Raw genomic sequence first — 24,646 nt, forward strand, 5'->3', positions numbered from 1 at the left:
CGACCTCTAGGCCATCCGAGGGCGTGTTACCGGGCACGCTAGCAATATATGCAACAGGCTATTTTGGGGAGAAATAGCTAGCGCTGGGCTCGTAACGCCGGGTAGAAGGCGCAGAGCTTGCTCACACTATCAAACAGGAAAAAGCCCAACTGCCAGAGCTGACCGACAGCTATGAATCTCGACCACGTGTCGGAGGGCGGGCCGCGCCTGTGCAAGCCAGGCGCGCGCCCGCCGGCCGGAAGAGCCGCGCGTTTCCGGGTTGGAGGCGGGGAGCGGTGCCGGAAGTACTCGGGGAGGGCCGAGCAGTCGGACCGGCTGCTGAGACGAGCGCTTCACTGGGGCAGTCTCCGCATATCATGGGGAGATAGACGCTGCTGCCTGTGAGTCTTGGGCCCTGGCAGTTAAGGAAGAAGAGTGGGAGGAGGGAGTCAGGACCCAGACCCACAGTGGTCAGTGTTTCAAAAGCCAGATTGTGGAGGAGACGGGGCTGTTAGGAATCGGGCTCTTGGGACGGGACTGAGGGGCTCGGGGCTCGGAGAAGACGCGGCTGTGGGGACCTGGGCTCCAGGCGGGACTTAGGGAAAGGGGACGGAGTTAGCCGGCACCCGAGGGAAAGTGGGCTGAGAGGGACAGGATTGTGAGGACCAGTGCTCCGAAGAGGAGAGGGTCGGAAGAGAACGGGGCGTGAAGCCACGGGCTCCTGAGAGGTAAAAGCGGAGCCGTGAGGACTTGGGCTGCTAAGCGGTAGGAGCGGGACAGTGAAGACCCAGGTTTCTAAGGATTCAGAAACAGGGCGGCGAAGACTTAGGTTCCTGAGAGGCAGGAGCAGTAAGAGAACACTTGGGTTTGCGAAGAACAGGAGCGGGCAGTGAAGACGGGCTTCTGTGGGGACGGGATCGGGGCTTGGAGACTCCGAAGTACCTGAGGGAACAGGGCTGTGAGGACACTGGCTCCTAAGAGCGGAGACTATAAGGGGCAATGGATGTGAGGAGATCAGCCTCCAAGGGAGAGGGAGAGAGTTCGGAAAAAATATAGTGATTTTTTTTTTTTTTCTCATATTGGGTGAACCGAGAGTGGTAAAGGATGTATTCAGGGAAAGACGACTCCTTTGCGCTGCCTGCTTGGCTTTTGGCAGGCTTATCTTGTGTCGGATACAATCTAGGAAGCCCACTTGGAAGCATCTTCGTTTTCTGCTTCGTTCTGGCGAAGCACTGCTGTAAAGTTGAAGCAGTTTGAACTCAGCTATATACTTGATAAGTGCTTTAAATCCCATTCCACCCAACTCTGAGCACAGATCTCTGCATCTCAAAAAACGAGGATGGCAGAGATGGAAGGACCCGGAAAGATAATCTTTTTTAAACTCGTATTTTATATATAAGGAGGCTAAAGTCCAAAGAAGGTTTAGGATTACAGTGAGGCAATGATTGATTAGATCATGATTTTGATACAGTACCCTGCTCTGCATAGCAGATAGGAGATGCTTGGTTAATATTCCTTGAAAACATGCTTCTAGAATCTTTGCTCTAACTTCAAACTCAAGAGGGAAGTTTTTACAAATTCTAGTATTTTATTTTGGGTCTTGTTAACTGTATTGACATTGATACAATGAATGTCACTTACGAGTTAGGAAACTTTTAAATGAAGCTCCTTCCTCCTCAACAATATAGTAAGTCATTTAGAAAGTCACAAATAAGTAAAATGCACCCTTTATTTTTAGCATAAGCATTTAGGGAAGATGGCTGCTTTTAGATAAGGATGGTGGGGAAAGTTGGACCAGTCACTTTCATTCTTCAGTAATATCTTTTGCTGAAACTTACTCAGACTGTGGCGGGGGGAGGGGGGAGGGAGGTCCAAGAGGGAGGGGATATAGGTATACAAATACTGATTCACTTCATTGTACAGCAGAAACTAACACAACATTGTAAAGCAATTTTACTCCAATAAAAAAAAAAGAGACTCAGACTAACCAGATATCATCATAAGCACTTTTCAAATATTAAATCATTTAATTATCACTTACAGCCGCACAAGTTAGATATTGTTAGTCCCATTGTACAGATAAGGAAATCAGTGCAGAAGGGTTAAGTGCCTTGCCTGAAATCCCATGCTACTAAGTGGCCCAGCCACAGTCAAACCCAGTTATGTGTTTGACTAAAACTTTTTTCTGTTTTTCTAAGTGGATTCCTCGCCATGTCTCAGCTTGCTCATCAGCAAAATAGATGTAATAGTTATACAAAGCATGGCATTGAATGAAAGCTCTCCCTCCTCCTAAAGACTCCTCTTACTATCAAGTACTATAACTTATTAGGGTATTTATGTAGTGTAGTATTTGAGGAGAACTGAATTCCTGTGTTTTAAAGAAGCATAGATATTCAAGATAGAAAAATGGGACCTGAATAGAACTTTCCCTCACATTGGAGTAAGACATATTTAATTTTAAATTTAGGAGGCCAAGAAACACCAATTTGAAGAACAGGGACTTAAACTGGATTAACTTTACAATTATTGTAACATGAACTAGATGATTGGGGAAACTGCAATAACTTTGTTCCCAGTGGGTTTGCCTAAACTGTTTGCAAGTGCCTATATTAAATGCAAGTGGTCAAAACTTACACCAAATTATGAGGTAAAGCATGGCCATACCACCATTTCAAAATACTTGATGGTTTAATTAATAATAGTTTATTCCTGAGTTATCATCCTCATCTACATTTGCAAATTGTACTACTTATTTCACTCATTTGTGGCTCTAGCATCAATTGAATTATTAAAATAGTATTTCTAAGTAAGTACCTGATCAGAAAATCATTGTGTTAAAGTTGATGTGAACATAGAACATACTACTTTTGACCAAAGGTGTTTGTGGAAAGCCCCAAAGTGCTTTGGAGGTAGTACATCAGCAGTGTTTATAGCCTGCACTGTGACACAGGTGTTTTGGAGGCAGAAGACAAACTTTGAAATCTGTACATATGGACTTAATTTTATTTTATTTATTTGTTTATTTATTTATTTATTTATTTGCGGTACGCGGGCCTCTTACTGTTGTGGCCTCTTCCGTTGCGGAGCACAGGCTCCGGACACAAAGGCTCAGCGGCCATGGCTCACGGGCCCAGCTGCTCCGCGGCATGTGGGATCTTCCCGGACCGGGGCGCGAACCCGTGTCTCCTGCATCGTCAGGCGGACTCTCAACCACTGCGCCACCAGGGAAGCCCTGTACTTAATTTTATTTTTTATTTTATTTTTTTGCGGTACGCGGGCCTCTTACTGTTGTGGCCTCTCCCGTTGCGGAGCACAGGCTCCGGACACGCAGGCTCAGCGGCCATGGCTCACGGGCCCAGCCGCTCCGCGGCATGTGGGATCCTCCCAGACCGGGGCACGAACCCGTGTCCCCTGCATAGGCAGGCGGACTTTCAACCACTGCGCCACCAGGGAAGCCCTATATTATTTTTAATTTTAGTTATTTTAATAGGTACTTAGTGGTATCTCATTGTGGTTTTATTTTGCATTTCCCTAATGAATACTGATATTGGGCATCTTTTCATGTGTTTATTTTCCATCTGTAAATCTTTGTTGAAGGATCAGTTCAGCTCTTTTACCCATTTTTTAAATTGAGTTGTTTTCTTATTGAATTTTGAGAGTCTTTTATATATATATCCTGGATACAAGTTGTCAGATGCGTGATTTGTAAATATTCTCTCTTAGTCTCAGACTTGTCTTTTGTTTTCATTTGCAGGGCAGAAGTTTTATATTGTGATTAAGTCCACTTTATCAATTTCTTTCTTTTGTGGATTGTGCTTTTGGTGTTGTATCTAAGAACTCTGTCTGACCCAAAGTCAGGGAGATTTTCTCGTATGTTTTCTAAAAGTTTTATAGTTTTACATTTTCACATTTAAGTCTGTGATCAGTTTTTAATTTATTGATATTTTGTATAAGGTGTGAGATAAAGGTCAAGGTTTATTTTTGTTGCTACTGCTATATTTTTTGTTATATTTTAAAAACAGGGGTCAGTATTACCTATTTCTTCAGTGGAAACAAACCAGATAGTAGTTTATTTTAATTTTTTTCATAGGTTACATATGCACATATTACAGAATTTGGGGTATACAATGAAAGAAGTCTCACACCTTGGTCCCATGGACCACCCAGGTACTACCATTCTGCTATCCCCCTCAAGACAACCATTGTTTTCAGCTTCTTATGTATCTTGCCAGGAATAATTTATACATTTGTAATTATGTGTCTTTTTTTTTTTTTTTTTTTTTTTTTTTCTTCGGTAAGCTGGCCTCTCACTGTTGTGGCCTCTCCCATTGCGGAGCACAGGCTCCGGACGTGCAGGCTCAGTGGCCATGGCTCACAGGCCCAGTGGCTCCGCGGCATGGCATGTGGGATCTTCCCGGACCGCGGCACGAACCCATGTTCCCTGCATCGGCAGGCGGACTCTCAACCACTGCGCCACCAGAGAAGCCCCAGGCAGATTCTTAACCACTGCGCCACCAGGGAAGTCCCTATCCTCACTATTCTGAACCTTGCATTTTAAATGAACAGTGTATCTTGAAGGTCATTTCATGAGCTTCCTCGTTTTTTAGAAACAGGTTTATTGAGACATTCACATACTATACACTTCATCATTTTAAAGTATACAATTCAGTGGTTTTTTGCTACAAACAGGATTGTGCAACCATCACCACAATCTATTCTAGATTATTTTTGTCACTCCTAAAAGAAACTCCATAAACATTAGAAGTCAGTCCCTATTCCTCTCCCCCACTCCTCAGCCCTAGCAACCACTAATCTACTTTTTGTCTCTATAGATTTGTCTATTCTGGACATTTCATATAAATGGAATCCTACAATATGTAGTCTTTTGTGACTGGTTTCTTTCACTTAGCATAATATTTTCATGAGTCTCATTCTTTTTCAGTCTATTACATTATATAGTTATATTCTAGTTTATTTAACTATATCACTTTTGATGGACATTTAGGTTGAAATTCCTTGTATGTATAGTATTCTATTCACATACAAGTTCAATTATAATATAAATTGCTAAAAACAGAACTATGGGATTAAAACAATATATGCTTTTCTTATTTTGGTAGATACAGCCAAGTAGCTCTTTATAGAGACCTGTAACTAATTTATATTCCCCCACTCCAGCAACTTATGAAATGATTATTTCTCCATAAAATTTTCAAACACAGTGTGTATAAAACTATTTCTATTTATTTTATTTTATGTTTTTATTTGGCTGTGCCAGGTCTTAGTTGCAGCATGCGGGATCTTTGTTGCAGCATGCAAACTCTTAGTTGCAACCACCATTGTAAAGCAATTATACTCCAACAAAGATGTTTAAAAAAAAAAGAAAAACTCTTAGTTGCAGCATGTGGGATCTAGTTCCCTGACCAGGGATTGAACCCAGGCCCCCTGCATTGGGAGTGTGGAGTCTTAGCCACTGGACCACCAGGGAAGTCCCTGTAAAACTTTTTCATCATTGCCAAATGGGGAATAAATAGTACGTTGTAGTTTTAATTTGCGTTTTTATTATGAATGAGAATAAGGATCACTTCATTATTTTAAGAATCATTTGAATTTTTTTTTTTTTTTTTGCGGTATGCGGGCCTCTCACTGTTGCGGCCTCTCCCGTTGCGGAGCACAGGCTCCAGACGCGCAGGCTTAGCGGCCATGGCTCACGGGCCCAGCCGCTCCGCGGCATGTGGAATCTTCCCAGACCAGGGCAGGAACCCGTGTCCCCTGCAGCAGCAGGCGCACTCTCAACCACTGCGCCACCAGGGAAGCCCTTCACAGTATTTCTATTGGGTAGTTGGTACTTACTGATTTGTCGTTATTTTTTATATATAAAAGAAATTAGTCCTTTGATACATCTTGCATATATTTTTGCTAGTTTGTCTTTTGTCCTTTAACTTTGTTTGTTATGTTTGTTGCCATGCAGACATTTTTATGTTTGTGTAATTAAACATATTAGTCTTTTCTTTTATGGCTCCTGAGCTTTGTAAAGTCATCCTTAGAAGGGTATTATTTATTCTTGAGAATATTGTTTTTCCAATTTTTAAAAATTGAGATAACTGTAGATTTATATGAATTTATAAGAAATAATACAGGGCTTCCCTGGTGGCGCAGTGGTTGAGAGTCCGCCTGCCGATGCAGGGGACACGGGTTCGTGCCCCGGTCCGGGAAGATCCTACACGCCGTGGAGCGGCTAGGCCCGTGAGCCATGGCCCCTGAGCCTGCGCGTCCGGAGCCTGTGCTCGCAACGGAAGAGGCCACAACAGTGAGAGGCCCGCGTACCAAAAAAAAAAAAAAAAGAAATAATACAGAGATCCCTTGTACACTTTGCACCCCCAGTTTTCCCCAACGGTAGCATTTTGCAAAACTGTTGTATAATTTGAGAATCAGGATATCAACATTGATACAACCCAACAATCTTATTCAGATTTCCCCAGTTTTACTTGCACTTGTTTGCTTATATGTGTATGAGTACTAAGTCCTATACAATTTCATCACTTTTTATAGGTTCATTTATCCATCATCACTATCAAGATATTGAACAATTCCATCACAAGGGCCCCTCATATTGCCTTTTATAACCACACCTCCCTCCCTCCCACCCAATCCCTGACAACCTCACTAATCTATCTTCTGTTTGTAAAATTTGCCATTTCAAAAATGTTATATAGGGGACTTCCCTGGTGGTGCAGTGGATAAGACTTCAGACTCCCAATGCAGGGGGCCCGGGTTCGATCCCTGGTTAGGGAATTAGATCCCACATGCATGTCGCAACTAAGAGTTCGCATGGGACAACTAAGGAGCCTGCCTGCCGCAACTAAGACCTGGTGCAACCTAATTAATTAGTTAATTAATTAATTTTTAAAAAAGGAAAACAAAAATGTTACATAACTGGAATCATACAATATGGACTCTTTTATTTATTTATTATTTTTGGCTGCGTTGGGTCTTCGTTGCCGCACACGGGTTTTCTCTAGTTGCAGCGAGCCGGGGCTACTCTTTGTTGCAGTGCACGGGCTTCTCATTGCAGTGGCTTCTCTTGTTGTGGAGCACCAGCTCTAGACACGTGGGCTTCAGTAGTTGTGGCTTGCAGGCTCTAGAATGCAGGGTCAGTAGTTGTGGCACACAAGCTTAGTTGCTCTGCGGCATGTGGGATCTTCCTGGACCAGGTCTCGAACCCCTGTCCCCTGCATTGGCAGGCGGATTCTTAACCACTGCACCACCAGGGAAGCCCCAATATGGACTCTTTTTGAATTGGCTTTTGCTCAGCATAATTCTCTGGAAGTTCATCCAAGTTGTGCATATCAGTAGTTCATTTCTTTTTCTTGCTGAGTAGTATTCCATGGTGTGGATATACCACAGTTTGTTTAATGATTTACCTATTAAGGGACATCTGAATTGATTACAGTTTTTGATTATTGCAAATAAAGCTATGAGCATTCGTGTACAGGTTTTTGTGTAAACATAAGTTTTCATTTCTCTAGGATAAATGCCTAGGATTGCAGTTGCTGGGTCATACAGTAGTTGCGTGTTTTTTCTTTTTTCCCAAATCCACTTTATTGAGGTATAATTTGCATACAATAAAATGTATACATTGTAAACATACAGTTCTGTGAGTTTTGATAAATGTAGCAGCTGTGTAAGCATTCCCCCACTTAAGGTATAGAATGTTTATATCACCTCAGAAACTTCCAACCTGCCCCTGTGCAGTCAATCTCTGCCCCATCTGTCACTAGAGATTTGTTTTTAGATCATTAGATATTAAAATTTCATATAAATGGAATCATATAGTATGTATTCTTTTGAGACTGGCTTTTTTTTTCACCTAAATATTTTAAGATTCATTCCTGTAGTTTTGTGTATTCATGATTTGCTCTTCTTTTTCCTTTTTTCATTTTTTTAAATAAACTCTTTCCTAGAGCAGTTTTTAAAATCCATTTATTTATTTATTTATTTATTTATTTAACTTGCTGAGATAGCAGTGTTAGATTTACAGGAAATTTGGGGAGCAGGAAATTTGGGGAGATAGTACAGGGTTCCCATATACCCTGCACCCAGCTTCTCCATTATTAACATCTTACATTAGTATAGTATGTTCATTACAACTAATTAACCACGTTTGTTACATTATTATTATCATTATTATTTTTAATATTTATTTATTTTATTTTTGGCTGCATCAGGTCTTAGTTGTGGCACGCGGGACCTTTCGTTGCGGCACGCAGGATCTTTCATTGTGCGCACAGACTTCTCTTTAGTTGTGGCACGCGAGCTCCAGGGCACGCAGGCTCAGTAGTTGTGGTGCACGAGCTCTCTAGTTGTGGTACGCAGGCTCAGTAGTTGTGACGCGTGGGCTTAGTTGCCCTGCAGCATGTGGGATCCTACTTCCCCGACCACAGACCGAAACCCAGGGCCCCTGCATTGGAAGGTGGATTCTTAACCACTGGACCACCAGGGAAGTCCCTGATACATTACTATTAACTGAAGTCCATAGTTTATTCAGATCTTAGTTTTTCCATTTAGTCTTCATGTCTTTTTAGGCTCCTCTGTGACAGTACATGCTTAGATTTTTAAGAAACTGCAAGCTGTTTTACAGAGTAGCTATACCATTTACATTCCCACTAGCAGTGTGTAAGTGATCCAATTTCTCTGCATCCTCGTGAGCATTTGGTGTTGTCACTATTTTTTATTTTAGCTATTCTGATAGTTGTGTAGTTATATCTCATTGTAGTTTTAATTTGCTTTTCTTTAATATTTTGGATTGAATGTCTTTCCATTTGCTTATTTGCTATCTGTGTATCCTCCTTGGTGAAATGTCTGGTGTGTCTTTTGTCCACTTTCTAATTGAATTAATTTTTTTTTGAACTATTGAGTTTTGAGAGTTCTTAATGCATTCTAGATACTAGTCTTTTGTTGGATATGTAGTTTCTTCTAGTCTGTAGCTTGTCTTTTCATCCTTTCTACGTGGGCTTTCACAGAGAAAACTTTTAAAATTTGATGAGGGCCAATTTATCAGTTTTTCCTTTTATTGATCAGATCATGCTTTTGGTGTCATGTCTGAGAACTCTTTGCCTAGCTAGAGCCCAAAGATTTTCTCCTGTTTTTTCCTAAAAGTTTTATAGTTTACATTTTACATTTAAGTCTGTGATCCATTTTGAGTTAATTTTTGTATAAAGTGTTAAGTTTAGGTTTCTGAATATTTTTTAAAGATATTCTAGGCACTTCCCTGGTGGTCCAGTGGTAAAGAATCCACCTTACGATGCAGGGGACACGGGTTTGATCCCTGGGTAGGGAACGAAGATCCCACATGCTGCAGGACAACTAAGCCCGCATGCCACAACTACTGAGCTCGTGCGCCTCAACTAGAGCCCGCATGCCGCTAACTACAGAGCCCATGTGCCCTGGAGCCTGTGCGCCACAACTAGAGAAGAGAAAACCCACACGCCACAGCTAGAGAGAAGCCCATACACCACAAGGAAAGATCCCACACGCCTCAACAAAGATCCCGTGTGCCACAACGAAGACCCAATGCAGCCAAAAATAAATTAAATAAATAAATACTAAATAAATCTTTAAAAAAATAGGGACTTCCCTGGTGGTACAGTGCTTAAGAATGCACCTGCCAATGCAGGGGACATGGGTTTGATCCCTGGTCCAGGAAAATCCCACATGCCGCGGAGCAACTAAGCCCGTGCACCACAATGCTGAGCCTGCACTCTAGAGCCCATGAGCCACAACTACTGAGCCCACGTGCCACAAGTACTGAAGCCCGCATGCCCTAGGGCCCGTGCTCTGCAACAGGAGAAAGCCTACGTGCAGCAACGAAGACCCAACACAGCCAAAAATAAATTTTAAAAAATAATAAATAAAAAATAAAGATATTCTATATTTTATCTAGTATATGATTTTATATTTAAAATTTGAATATCTGATCCATCTGGAATGGAGGAGTGTGTGAAAGGAGGAGTATATTACTCCCCCCATTCCAGATTGATCAACTGTTTACATTTTATTTTATTTATTTTTTTATAAATTTATTTGTTTATGTATTTTTGGCTGCGTTGGGTCTTCATTGGTGCACGCGGGCTTTCTCTAGTTGTGGCGAGCAGGGGCTACTCTTCATTGCAGTGCGTGGGCTTCTCATTGTGGTGGCTTATGTTCATACTGATAATCTTTTTTTTTTTTTCTGTACGCGGGCCTCTCACTGTTGTGGCCTCTCCCGTTGTGGAGCACAGGCTCCGGACGCGCAGGCTCAGCGGCCATGGCTCACGGGCCCAGCCGCTCCGCGGCATGTGGGGTCTTCCCGGAGCGGGGCACGAACCCGTGTCCCCTGCATCGGCAGGCGGACTCTCAACCACTGCGCCACCAGGGAAGCCCAATACTGATAATCTTTAATAAGGCTTTTGCATAGGACTTGATCTGGGAAAATAGTTTGCTTTTATAACATTAGGACAACTGCTACCATGTTAACAATCTTTCCTTTCCCATTTCTTCCACTGGTAAGATTTGTGGGTAAGGGAACAGGAGACGTGGACCACATATGGTTTTAAAAAAAAGTAATCCTGATGCTGTGCTGCCGCCCAGCGGGCTCTTGGCCAACAAGTTTCTCTTGATCATTTAACCAGTGCATAGTTAGTTGCTTTTATTAAGGGTAAACCAGGAGAAGATGATTTCTTGTATTAGAGAGTTAGACAATTTGTTGGAGAGGAACTCAGCAATAGGGGCAAGATACAGATACTCATTCAGGTTGCTAAGCTTTATCAAGTTCTGAAAACATTGCCATGATTCTTGCAGGTTCAAATTCCACAGTTTTGGCCAATAAAGTATTTCATATGCTGCTAGCTTATCTCTAACAATAGTACATTCATTTTATTGGAAGAGAGTCTTAATGTTACTATTGTCATCATTAATTAATTTTAAAAGTTGTATATGAAAGAAATGGAGATTTTTTCTTGGTGCCCAGTTGGAATAAGGAAATGTTCTCCACTGTCAGTTTGCCTGCATTCTGGTCATTGAAGATGTGCAGGCCATGCAACTGAAATGGTTCTGTGGCAAGGGTGGTGCTTGATGCCAGTTGTTCATTTACAGGTAGCTTTTGAAAATGGCTGCCTCTCGTTTCACCGGGCTCACAGCCGTTGCTGATGTAATTAAAGATCTAGACACTCAGATAGCTGTAAGTAAGCTCCTTGACGTCACTGTGGGTGGAACTTCCTGAATGTGCTTCTGATCTTGATGACACCAAAGCTGATGTCCACGGAGTCAGCCTCATGGCTCTAAAATTTAGAAGTCTTGGCTACTCCAGCCTAGGGACTCTGCATGTATTTAAAGATTGCTAACACTCAGAGAAAATTTGCCCTTGATGACAGTGAAGAGCTTACTTTTAACAATTGCTAAAAACTGTGTTTATTAGGCCCTGACATAGACTTAAGCATGTTTTGAAACACCAAAATGAACTAATCTGTTTTCTGAAGTTTTGTGACTAGGTTTCAAGTATGTGATTGTGCCATGATTTATTTGAGTTTAGCATTATTTGATGTTCAAAAATAATGCATGTAGTACTTAACCAAGTATTCTATTTTTATAATTAACCAAGTATTCTATTTTTACAAAATCTTCAAAAATGTCTTGCTCATTCTAGTTTATTTTTGTACATAGGATTCCTCATTTCATTTACTTCTTTATTTCACTTGTGTGGACTATTTTATTTAGCTTTTGGAGAAGAGATGGTTTCTAAATATCAGGTGAGAGCAATGAACATTCTTCATTCCCTCCATTTTCAATGTGCAGGTATCAAATGAAGACCCTTCAAAGTCTGACAGACCTCATAGAATTTTACTTTTAAAACTCATCCTTTATTACATGTACTTCCAGAGCTAATTCTCTTGTTTTTCTTCTACAGTTGATTGGCCTTGGTCCTCATAGCTCCAAAAAGAAACAAGATCTCGATAAGCTCTATGAGCTGAAGTCCAAAGCGCGGCAGATTATGAACCAGTTTGGCCCCTCAGCCCTAATCAACCTGTCCAATTTCTCATCAATAAAACCGGAACCAGCTAGCACCCCTCCACAAGGCTCCATGGCCAATAGCACTACAGTGGTAAAGATCCCAGGCACTCCTGGGACAGGAGGGCGTCTCAGCCCTGAAAACAATCAGGTATCATCCGCTTTTTGTTCTCTGTGGGCACCTCTTATCTGTTCTTTGAAGCAATAATACTCTGAGAGATGTCCATCTCAGCTGCTGCCTCTTCCTCTCAGACTTCTCAAGTTCTTTATCAAAATATCATGTACATTTATCAGTTTTTACTTTGTAGTATTTAAGTGTGTGTATGCATATACATATACATACATCCATATATACATGCACTGACACAACAGCTTGCCTGTGACAGGTTTTTATATATAAACATATATGCTATATACTTGTTAAATAAAATAAAATAGTTAAATAATTAATGGATTCATTATTCATTATTCCTGTAATAAAAGTACTCTTGCCTCCAGTCTTTTCTCCTAGTTCATCTAGCTGCTGCCTTTGTTTTCTGCAGTGATTCTAAAATCTGACCCCCTCTTTCTACCCATGATCCTGATTCTGTCCTCCAGAGCCATAAGAAATAAGTATACTCTCTTGACTTGGGCCTTGTAGGCTGGGTAGAATAGGATGAGGAGACAACAGTTCAAGAGAATGGGGGAGGAACTAGCAATGATGAATGGGAAGGGTTGGGCAGGTATTCAGGAGACCAACCCATGATGGGTGTGCTGTTGGAGAAGAGCAGGAGGTAAAATTGTATAGGTAGGATTACAGCAGAACATACTAGGCCTATGCTAGTCAGTTTCCGTTGGGACTTTTAGTCAATAAACAATCTTTGCAAATATTTAATAAGCTTAAAAGTAACATAATAAAAGTTGTATATCTTAGGAGGATTAACTTGACAGTAAGGGGACAAGAAGGGTAGGAAAGGGGGCAGACTGGGAGGAACACCAAGTCTAAGACTTTTGCAGTAAATCAAGATATGTGGCAAAGGCTTGAATTAAGTGATGGTTGAATGGATAGATCTGAGACATTATTAACAAATATTTATTTTAAAAATTATTTTTTCCTTATTTCCAATGTCATGCAATGCTTATCGTGAAACTTTAGAAAAAGAGAAAGAATAATAGCCCAAAATTCTACCAGCACCCCAAAATAACTATGGTTAGCATTTTAGTGTATGTCTTTTGATCCTTATTTAGTGGCATATATATGTGGTATAACATTTCCTTTATGAAAGAGGGATCATAGTTGTACCTACTTTCACAAATATCGATATTTAGTTGTACAGAGATGAACACGTGTTCCCTGCCCTCAAGGAGCCTTCAGCCTATTAAGTCAGAAACAGGGAAGTTTATAAATGTACACAATGATAGAAGTGTACACAGGGTACAGTGGAGGCCAAAGGAGGAAGTGGTTGCTTTCACCTGGGTGGGCTGGGAGAGCATCAGAAAGGAGGCACTGTGAGCTGAGCAGGTAGGAAGAAGGGTAGAAGAGCTTGTCCAAAGGCAGCAGGGGCACTGTACAACTTGTGGTGGTCAGAAAATTGCAAATTAATGTAGAGTTTACTAAAACTACCTGACAGATGTTGGCCTCTCTTCCATATTGCTCTTTCTGCCTTTCCCTAGGCTACTTCTGTCTTGAGACTATAGTCTTGTAGCAATAGCACCAAGTAAGCCAGACTGATAATTCTTTGGAAAGTAGAAACCAAACCCAACAAATTGATAGCCTTTCATTATAGGGTAATGAGGTGTTTGTTTCTTTGCTACTTGGCTGAAAAAAATGTTCTCCCAATTAACTTTAGGTATTGACCAAGAAGAAATTACAAGACTTAGTAAGAGAAGTGGATCCTAATGAGCAACTGGATGAAGATGTGGAGGAGGTAAGGTGGGATTGGGTACCCTAGAGACTGTGTCCCTGAGAAATAGTATAGAATAGCCATTAAGAGCACAGATTATAGAGGTAGACAAGTCTGAATTTGAGACTTGGCTCTGTGGGTGGGTCAGTTAACTTTTTTGAGACTCAGCTTCCTCCTGTGTTGGTAAGGTATGACATTATTTATCTACAGGGTTATAGTCAGGGTCCCATGAATAACTTATACAAATCACCTAGGAGAATGCCTAGCACTTTATACCTAACAGCATTGCTACTTTTGCCTGTCAAAAAGGGTATAGGCTGCTACTCACAGGCAGTCACTTTCAACAATTTTAATTGTTTCTAGAACATTCCTCTGTATTTCTAAGTAATATTCTTTTTTTTTATTTTAATTTTTGGCTGCATTGGGTCTTTTTTTTTTTTGTGGTACGCGGGCCTCTCACTGCTGTGGCCTCTCCTGTTGCGGAGCACAGGCTCTGGACGCACAGGCTCAGCAGCCATGGCTCACGGGCCCAGCCGCTCCGCGGCATGTGGGATCCTCCCGGACTGGGGCACGAACCCGTGTCCCCTAGCATCGGCAGGCAGACTCTCAGCCACTGCACCACCAGGGAAGCCCTGCATTGGGTCTTCATGCAGGCTTTTCTCTAGTTGCGGTGAGCGGGGGATACTCTTCGTTGTGGTGGGCACGCTTCTCGTTGCGGAGCATGGGCTCTAGGCACACAGGCTTCGGTAGTTGTGGCACGCGGGCTCAGTAGTTGTGGCTCGCGGGCTCTAGAGCGCAAGCTCAGTAGTTGTGGCACAGGGGCTTTGTTGCTCCATGGCATGTGGGATCTTACCGGACCAGGGCTCGAACTCGTGTCCCCTGCATTGGCAGGCAGATTCCTAACCACTGCACCACCAGGGAAGCCCCTCTTTCTTTTTCTTAATTCATGTACAAGTTTTTCTGTGGGCATGCATTTTCATTTCTCTTGGATATATACCTAGGACTGGAATTGGTGAGTCATATGGTAACTCTGTGTTTTTCCTTTGAGGAACTTCCTGTTTTTATAAAGCATTCCATCCTTTTACATTCCCACCAGCTGTGTATGAAGGTTCCATTATTTTAATCTTAGTTTTTTGGTAACTTCTCTGCTTTTTTTCTTTCTGTGTGTAATGACGGTTGGATGTTGGATCTTCTGCATTGATCCTCTTAGGTTTTTTATCTTTTCTCTTTTTTCATTTCTTTGTAATTCTAAATTCTACTTGCTGGGGAGAGTTTCCTTAGTTTATCTTCTAAATTTTAACTTTCTTTTATAATAAAAATTTTAATTTCCATTAACTTTTTCTTGTTGACTTTTTTTCCCCTAAGCCATTCTGTTCTTATTTTACAGTTGTAGTATCTTATTTTTCTCTCTAAGGATATTAATTACGTTGTTTGACATTTTCTTCTTTTCCCTGCATTGTCTTTGTTTCCTCTGGGTCCCTTTTTTCCCCTTTGGTTTGTTTATTTTCCTTTTAGTGTTGGAGACTTTCTTCAAATGTCTGGTGATTCTGGCTATCCATTCTTAAAGAATGAGCCACTAAAAACCTGATTTGAAGCAGAACTTATTGACTGATGGTCTTCGCCCAGTCATGTATTGGTAAATGTTTAACAACCAGCTCTGTGGAGAAAAAGACTCTGACTTTCAGCATTTCCTGATTTCTGTGGTGTAAATATTCTCACTATGCCCTATTTTAAGCTTTCAACATGTTGTCACTGAATGCAGGATTGGGAAGAAATGCATGTAATTGGCCTTCATGACCTCATCTAATCTGGCTCCAGCATACTACTGGCTTCACTTCAGAATAATTTGTCCATAGTCAACCGTCTTAATGGGGGATTCCCTAATCAGTATCTGTAAGTCTTTTCTCTGGAATCATTTAGTATATGCAGAGAAAAATCCTTTAGTCTCCTATCTGGAGGGTTTTTCTCTAGCTTCTAACATCCCGGAAGCAAGGCAAGAGAAAGGGACTGTGTCTTTCCCTTGTCTCTGCTGTGTCTGGTGTACTCTCATCCATAGCCACTCCTGTTCAGTTTTTCTGGGGAGTAAACCTACTGTGTTCTGGGTCAGGTACGTGTGGGAAGTCACTTGGCTGCTTTTGAAGTGTGGGGGTTGGGGGACTACTCTGTACATACATGTAACAATTGTCCAGTTTTTAGTTCCATACCTCAGTCCAGTCTTCTGTGGTTAATGACACATTCAAATCCTGGATCTCTTAGGAGTTGCGACGGGCAAATCAGTTCGTTCTCATTGGCGTCCCCTCTGCGTGCATTTGTGTTATACCTTCTGTCTGCTAGGTCAGTTCCCATTCTTCCTTTGTTACCTCTTTAACAAAAATTTACTTTAAAAGTTTATTGGAGGGCTTCCCTGGTGGCGCAGTGGTTGGGAGTCCGCCTGCCGATACAGGGGACACAGATTCGTGCCCCGGTCTGGGAAGATCCCACGTGCCGCAGAGCGGCTGGGCCCGTGAGCCATGGCCGCTGAGCCTGTGCGTCCGGAGCCTGTGCTCCGCAACGGGAGAGGCTGCAGTGGTGAGAGGCCCGCATACCGCAAAAAAAAAAAAAAAAAAAAAAAAGTTTATTGGAATATCTTGTCCATTAAGGTTTTCTCTCCTATTCTTTTTGTCTTTGTGGATTTATATGTCTTTTTTTTTTCCTTTCTTGTTATTTTAATGGGTGTAGGGAAGGAGAGGAGGTCATTTTTAGAGTTGATCTGCCATGTTTAATTAGAAATCTTTCCTTTAGATGGTATCCATTTGATTCCATAGGAAAGATGACAATGCATTGATAGTCCAGCAGAACAAGGAATGTTTATAACTATGGTTGTACTTATATTTTATTTTATTTTTCTGGTCAGCAGAGGAAGCCATGAGGAAGGTATTCACTGATCAAAATTTCAGTTTTTTTAATGTAGATTTTTAACTTCAGAATTCTGATTTAGCTCTTCACACAGTCTAGGAATAATTGATAATAAACTGGAAAGAATCCAGGTTTTGGACTCAGAACCTTGAGGTTGGATCCTGGTTTTGCTGCTTAATAGTTACATGGCCATGAACAAGTTAATCTCCCTGAATGTTAGCATCCTCCTCTATGGAGTTAGGGTAAAATCTGTGCCCCATTTTTTTCACAGGATGATTATAAGGACTAGATGAGATAATGGAAATAAAAATGCTTTAACAGAATACGAGGGAGTGAGGATTTAATGATTCACTTTTATTTTCCTACCTAATTCATAAGAAGTTGCGGAGAGGGTAGGGGTTGGGCTGGTTGATCGCTGCTAGGTAGAAAGTACGGAAAGTACATCCTCAGAAGGGTGTGAGTTTCTCTCAACCTGGTTAATGAGCTAATGTGTTTCTCTTGTGGTCCTCACTCCTCTTCCCCACCTTCGCTCAAATGCTGATTCCAGGCCTTCTGTTAGAAAGCCTGACTGAATATGTGATTCAAGCAGATACAGTTGTCCCAGCAACAGGAGCCTACCCGGCCAGTGTCGTGGTTACTCTCCCCCACTTTTTTCCCCCAGATGCTGCTGCAGATTGCTGATGATTTTATCGAGAGCGTGGTGACAGCAGCGTGCCAGCTTGCTCGGCATCGCAAGTCCAGCACCCTGGAGGTGAAAGATGTCCAGCTGCATCTAGGTATGTGGTCTCGTTTCTCCCTGAGGTATCCACACTATTGCTCCTCCAGGAACCTTCATGCCGGGATCAGACTTCTGGGCTCTGGGATTTATGTATTCATGTCATAGTAGCATTAAACAGGAAAGAGAAATCCATGCATGGTAGGGGGAATGAACCCTAGCATTGGGTGTGCCACTTTCTAACTGTACCACCTCTTCCTTCCTACTTACTTTCTCTTAGAGCTGGTTTCCTCATTTGTATAGCGGGGATCATAATACCCTCCTTACAGGGTCGTTGTGAGGATTATGGGTTATGTTCGTAAAGTGACTGGCACAAAGTAAGAGCTTAGTAAATGTAGCTATTATATCTCTACCATACATATAATGGTATTTTCCTTCCAGTTTTTAGCTTATTGATGTATTTTTCTCAAGAACATTATATCCATAATGTACATATAATTTTGTATTCTGCTGTTCTACTTAATAGACACTAAATTTGAGCTTGGGTTTTTCTGGGAGATACTCATCTAACATTGATAATTGTAATCACTTGGAAATGAATAAGCTACCCCCCTGCATTGGTTGCAGTGTGATCAAAAGAAAGGGGACGGTCTGTGACTACAAAGACAGTCAGGCCAAGGGAATGAGGCAGAAGATATTAAGGGATTGAGAGCAGATCAGCCCATGGCTGAAAGGCTTCCTTCCCAGTGTCAGGGAGATACTGCTCTGGGAGGCGCTGGTAGTGGAGGTGGAATAAATAACACACTTCTGGTTAACATTGCTGATATTAATAGCAAAAGACAGCCATTTCAATTATTTATTATTGTGTAACAAACATGGCTTAGAACAGTAACAGTTGTTCATTTTGTTCATGGGCCTGGGGGTGGACTGGGCTTAGCTGGGCAGCTTTGCTAAGGATCTCTCATGTGATTGAAGTCAGGTGGTGGCTGGGGCTGAGAGGTTTTTTTTTTTGTGGTACGCGGGCCTCTCACTGTTGTGGCCTCTCCCGTTGCGGAGCACAGGCTCCGGACGTGCAGGCTCAGCGGCCATGGCTCACGGGCCCAGCCGTTCCGCGGCATGTGGGATCCTCCCAGACCAGGGCACGAACCTGCGTCCCCTGCATTGGCAGGCGGACTCTCAACCACTGCGCCACCAGGGGAGCCCTAAAAATATTCTGTATTTTAATTGTTGAAAATAAAATTGGAATATCAGTTTCTTAATTAAGGGTAAGAATTATCACAGGCATGGGTACTCAAAAGTCTGCATAACCAGAATAGCTTCTGTAGCGGGCCTAATGGAACCTGAATCATAATCAGAAGGTTGTTTGGAGACCCGGGATCAGGGTTTGGGGAATTAGGGAACCTGGTGTTAACCATCTAGGCCTGCTGCCCACAACTTCCCTGCCCCGCGCCCAGCAAGGATAAGCTTGCCAGCGAGGCTGTAAACTCTTGATGGCTCTCTTCTGGATGGGCTGGGATGGGCACTGCCAGTGTTTGCTTCTGACCTGGCTATTTTCTATACTTGAATAGTTGAATAACCTCCCCTTCTGATTGACATGGTCTTTCTTTATTTCTGTGTGTTTTTTTTTACATTAAGCATATTTATTTGTAGAGTATATATTCATACTAGTTCATTATCTTTAGGTTTAATTGAATGTAAACGTTCAGGGTTACTAAACTGATTAACTTATGTATCTCCTAACCTATTTTACTTGAATATGTGTTCAATATGTATATATATATATATATATATATATATATATATATATATATATTGCATTTCCACAATATATATATATTTTTAATAACATTTCTTTTTTAAAAAATATTTCTTTATTTATTTGTCTGTGCCGGGTCTTAGTTGCAGCGTGCGGTATATTTTTGTTGCGGCATGCAGGCTCTGAGTTGTGGCATGCGGGATCTAGTTCCCTGACCAGGGATTGAACCCAGGCCCCCTGCATTGGGAGTGTGGAGTCTTAACCGCTGGACTACTAGGGAAGTCCCCACGATATATTTTAATCAGAATCTATTATAAACGTGTATATGTAAATACACACGTATTACACATACACATATGTTACCATATATATTACCATAAATGCTATACAGTGCATGAATATTTATATTGTGATTACACCTGACATATGTTCCATTTGATTTGTCTGAAGTGAAGATCATTTGATTACTTTTCATGGTACAGAATTACTGAGTCAATTATGCATGTAATGTTTCCTTGCAAGAATGTATCTTCAGTATATTCAATATGTGTATTTTTGAGACAGGATCTTTCTTCATAAATGTGAAAGTTAAATGAGATAATGAACTTAGAATGCTTTGCACAATGCTGCTTTGTCCCAGCCATTTTATTACACATTTTATTCACTAAATGTTGTTGCTATTCTATTAATATTATATAAAATATAAATACAGTTAACCCTTGAACAACACGAGTTTGAACTGCACACGGTCCACTTATTGGTGATTTTTTTCAGTAGGAAATTCTGCAGTACTACCTAATCCACAGTTGGTTAAATCTGTGAATATGGAGGAACAGCATGGTTGGAGGGCTGACTATAAGTTATACGCAGATTTTCAAGTGCAGGGAGGGTTGGCGCCCCTGACCCCTGCCTTGTTCAAAGGTCAACTGTACACACTTATTTAAATATATAGCTACACGTACTTACATGTTTGCATTCATGCCTGGTAGCTACTCTCTTTAAAGTGACTTTGCATATCCATATCCTGATCCACTTTGTGTTGATTGTAAAGTGTAATTCCCAGAGAATAATCTTAGTGTCACTTTCAACTACTGACAACAAATTATTAGCAGAAAGTTTCATTTTTATTTTCAAAGCAATATTGGAAGAGAGCTGTATATAAAATTATTCTAGAACCAACCATGAATCATTCATTCACACAATATTTGCTATGCATTAGACACAAAGTATAACTATAAAACCACTAATATTCAATTTGATTTTAAGTAAGTGCCTGTCTGGGGCAAATCAAATTTGCAAAACAAATGTTTTCAGTGCTCTAGGGGAGCATGATAAAGGAGTTCCCATGTAACTCCTTTTGAGTAGAGATTTATTCCCTAAATAATCTTGTGTAAGTATAATTTTTTTTTTTATATTGGATGTACTTAAAGTGCAGTACACTTTTTTTTTTTTTTTTTTTTTGGGCTGTGTTGGGTCTTCGTTGTTGTGTATGGGCATTCTCTAGTTGCGGCAAGTGGGGGCTACTCTTCGTTGCGGTGCGCAGGCTTCTCATTGTGGTGGCTTCTCTTGTTGCTGAGCACGAGCTCTAGGCGCGCGGGCTTCAGTAGTTGTGGCGTGTGGACTCAGTAGTTGAGGCTCGTGGGCTCTAGAGCGCAGGCTCAGTAGTTGTGGCGCGTGGGCTTAGTTGCTCCGCAGCATGTGGGATCTCCCCGGACCAGGGCTCGAACCCATGTCCCCTGCATTGGCAGGTGGATTCTTAACCACTGTGCCACTAGGGAAGTCCAGGACACTTTTATATGTGGATTTAGGGGGCCATGTGGCTATGCCAGTTACTGAAAAAGTGGAAAAACCAAATCTCTGCCCTCTGATAACTTGTAGTGACAGCCTTACAGGGATGGTCATATCCAGTGGCACAAGGACATGGAGCTGTGGCGTGGACATACCTGTGTCTATATCTGCCTCCCTATGTATTTATCCCAGGCTCTGGGATTGCATTATGCCATTGAAGCCTCTCAACCATCCTATCAGGTGGTTACTTCTGTTGTTACTACCATATAAAAGGTGAAGAAACTGAGACCAACGTCATATTGCTCCACAGTGAAGCAGCAGAACTGGGGATTGGCTCTTAACTCCAGATTGCAAAGAATGCCTTTCTCTTCCTACTCCTCCTTTCAGTTTGAGAGGGGTTACCTTGAGCATAGGGGTAAGACAGAAGAAACAAATAACTTTTTATTGAAGAAACAAATAACTTTCCTTTCCTGAAGAGCTGCATGGAAACCTTAGGGCTCCACACTCAAAGTTTTGACTCATTTACCTCTTATTTCTTTGCAGGAAGGTCAAATAGTGTCCTTTAAAACCTTGGAGGCACCATATGTGATTCCCCCATTTGTGTCCCATAGAGCCCCTCTGCAGAGTTACTGTTAATTAGTACAGCTGATTGCCCAGATTATCCTCCCTGACCCTTGTCTGAGGGTCACACTGCACCTTGACACTGCCTTCCTGGTCCCCTTATCTCTGTGTGGGCTTCTTCCTTACAGAACGCCAGTGGAACATGTGGATCCCAGGGTTTGGCTCTGAAGAAATACGACCCTACAAAAAAGCTTGCACCACAGAAGCTCACAAACAGGTGAGAAGGCTTCGGAGTCTCGGGCCAGCCACAGCTGATCCCTTGAGCTGTGTCTCAGAGAGAATGCACACAGCTACCATCACTGTGGTTGTCATTTCCTCCAAATGTCAGAGAGGGCAAGAGGCAGCAGGGCTGTACGGGAGATCAGCCAGATTTTTCCTAGGTGCTTTTTTGTTCCCATATGGGGTCTCAGTTTTTTCTCTCAACTCTAATGGGTGCCACTTAAAGCTGTTGATTCTAGGTTTTTCTAACCTGTATGGAACTCGCCCCCTCCACATCTCTTTAAAGAAATCTTCCTTCATTGCTGATTTGAACATCATCTAGGGCTCTCCGACTAGAGGGCAGTTTAAGGAAAGCAGAAATATGCTGTACTTGTGCTAGGAGGTAGCACCCAAGCTTCTCTGCCAGGCGTCTGGCCTCTGCCCCAGCTTAACCTTTGTTCTCCGTCCCTCTTACTGCAGAACTGAGGGGTCAGTAAGAGAACCTGTCTCCACTTCTACTGGGGAACAAGCTGTCCCAGTCATTGGTCAGTCTCATAGCAATGTTGGCCTCCATTTGACAAGTCTTAATTTAACTGGCTACTCTGATTTGAAAAGTGGGCTTTTTCCAAGCTTGATGGCCACAGTCGGGCAGTTCTGGCTGAGTGTACCTCGCTTTTCCATAGCCTGGGATCTCTGGAGTGGGTATGTTTACAGAGCTCATAGAGGAAGCCCCACAAGGAGACCGCCAATAGCCGGAACTGAAGGACTGCAATGTTGTTCAGAAGGAAGTCCCTCCAGGCAGTAGATGGTCATTTGGCTCGGCTCTCAAATTATCCACTTTTCAGCCCCATTTATTTATTTATCAATCAACCAATATCATAATGTTCAAACAATCTCTTAGTCAAAAAGGGTGAGCAAAGCAATTCATTAATTTGGCCAGTGGCTGGTAATAGTAAGATTTGAAACCCATGATCTGAATGTTTCCCTGATGGGTTATGGTGGAAATTGTTAGGGTCAGTTTCCTTCATTGCAGGCTATCAAGTGAGGAATGTCAGCTCCCTTTACGTGTTGGCAACAGGCTCAAAACAGAGCCCTCTTCCTTATTTTTTCCATCATCAGAGAAGGAGATTAGGGGAAGGGTGTAAGCCTAGAAAGCACATGTTTTGATGGCCTGTCCCTTAAATCCCCAAAAGGTGGGAGCTGTCACCTTCTGCTTTTAGCTGTTTTTGCCATCCTGCTAGTATAGGGCTTTTGGGGTCTTTTGGTCAATGAAATGGGTCCACTGGCCTGTGGAAACTTGTGTTAGGGCCCCGCAGACTGTGCTTGAGTTAGAAGGAACTGCTGAGCTTCCCTGTGCCTGTAGGTTCCTGAGGAGTCCAGCCTGTGGTGTAGACCATGCTACCTGGTAGCCACACGTGGATGTCCTGGAAAGTTCCTGACTCTAACCTGTGTAATTGCTTATTTCTCTCTCCTTTCAGAGAATGGCATTGATCCGGAAAACAACCAAGAAATAACACACGGAAAGGTCAGGGAATGGACAACAATGTATTTGGAGATACTTGAGCTGAGACCTCAGCCATCTCATCCTTGGATTTTTTTTTTTTTAATGCTTTACAGAGAAGCATATATTTTTTATTAACAGTGCAGCAATATCTATAATGACTGAGAGGATCTGCCAAAAGAATAAAGCCTCCTACCCCAACTTCCGGTCCCTTTTTCCTGCCATCTCAAAGAGGAGCAGTGTATCTTCCAGAGAAGATTTTATTTGTGGTTTATTATATAAGTGATTGAATTGGGGAAAAGCATTATGGTCTTGTTTGGTGAGAGAGTATTAGCAGGATTTGTAGAGGTTTTTGTTTCCTTCTCCCTCCCCCTTTTCCCTGTACTTTGTAATGTCAGTGTTTATATGAATATGACTTTCATTTGCTTTTCCAGAATAAAGAAATTATTAATTGAAAGACACAGGGTGCATGGCTTACAGCCTTTGAAATGCCAGAGGAGGGTTAGCAAGGCTGGATGTAGCTCTCTAGTCAGCAGATAGCAGCACCATTGTTCATTTCTGTGATGGAGGAAAAAAACCAGGAACTTTTCCATTATTTTACTCCAAGGAAGGCCTTACTGTCAGTAGGACTTTTAGTCCAGATTGTCTGCCATAAGAATCGAGCAGGGTGACCTTCCCTCACGAGCCCCAACCTGAAGAGGCTCCTGATTGGGGGAAATCCTTTTCTGACCTGCTCTTCTGGAACTTCTGGAGTTCATCCTTGACGCTAAGAAAGGATGGCAGTAGACTTGGGGAAAGGCCTTTCTGTGCAGGTTTCTCACTGTTCTTAGCTGTTGGTGTCCCTGATCCTAGTATTTTTACCATCGTGCAGAGGAAACCAGGCCCCTTGAGACCTCAGGGTCATGACCTTCAGTGGCACCTAGCATCATCCTGTTATGTTCCTGGCAGAGCCCTTGTGGATTGTGAGGGTTCCGTGGGCTTCAGGGAGTGTAGCTGTTCCACCCAGGGGCCACCAGCATGGATATATCCACCTTGCCGTGCTTTGGGCCTCTGCCTCCTGAGGCTTGGTCTGTGGTGGGACCCTGCTTTTCACTCCCTCCTACCCTGAGTTTGGCTCCATGACCCCTCTCTTCACAGCTCTTAGATCTCTTGAGTGAGCAGCTTGAAAGCTGTGCTGATGTCACCCTTGCTTTCGGCTGAGGTCTCGACGTAGTGAGCGCCCCAAGAGGCAGCCAGCTTCTCCCCTCCCCCCCGGCATCACCTCT

General features: G+C 42.3%; 1 protein-coding gene across 2 annotated transcripts; it reads left to right on the top strand.

Annotated features, from left to right (window-relative positions):
- Nucleotides 1-279: 279 nt before the first annotated feature.
- TAF12 (TATA-box binding protein associated factor 12) lies at nucleotides 280-23,833 on the top strand. 2 transcript variants are annotated; one of them, XM_029227178.1, is made up of 6 exons: nucleotides 280-380; nucleotides 11,924-12,175; nucleotides 13,854-13,931; nucleotides 17,464-17,578; nucleotides 21,811-21,899; nucleotides 23,359-23,833. In XM_029227178.1, exons 2-6 carry the CDS (start codon nucleotides 12,008-12,010, stop codon nucleotides 23,392-23,394), a joined length of 486 nt encoding a protein of 161 aa, XP_029083011.1. In that variant the 5' UTR covers nucleotides 280-380; nucleotides 11,924-12,007; the 3' UTR covers nucleotides 23,395-23,833. The 2 variants fall into 2 exon arrangements, with proteins under 2 accessions (XP_029083011.1, XP_029083010.1); XM_029227177.1 differs by lacking the exon at nucleotides 280-380 and adding an exon at nucleotides 10,744-11,197.
- Nucleotides 23,834-24,646: the final 813 nt, after the last annotated feature.

The sequence above is a fragment of the Monodon monoceros genome, unplaced genomic scaffold, assembly GCF_005190385.1.
Source record: "Monodon monoceros isolate NGI ecotype Baffin Bay Population unplaced genomic scaffold, NGI_Narwhal_1 Super_Scaffold_18, whole genome shotgun sequence".
Lineage (NCBI taxonomy): Eukaryota > Metazoa > Chordata > Mammalia > Artiodactyla > Monodontidae > Monodon > Monodon monoceros.

Excerpts from the sequence above, each read along its gene's own strand:
- TAF12 (XM_029227177.1), top strand. The coding sequence starts at position 11,126 with ATGGCTGCCTCTCGTTTCACCGGGCTCACAGCCGTTGCTGATGTAATT. Across the intron at positions 11,198-11,923 it reads ATCTAGACACTCAGATAGCT|TTGATTGGCCTTGGTCCTCA; the intron begins GTAAGTAAGCTC and ends TTTCTTCTACAG. Across the intron at positions 12,176-13,853 it reads TCAGCCCTGAAAACAATCAG|GTATTGACCAAGAAGAAATT; the intron begins GTATCATCCGCT and ends AATTAACTTTAG.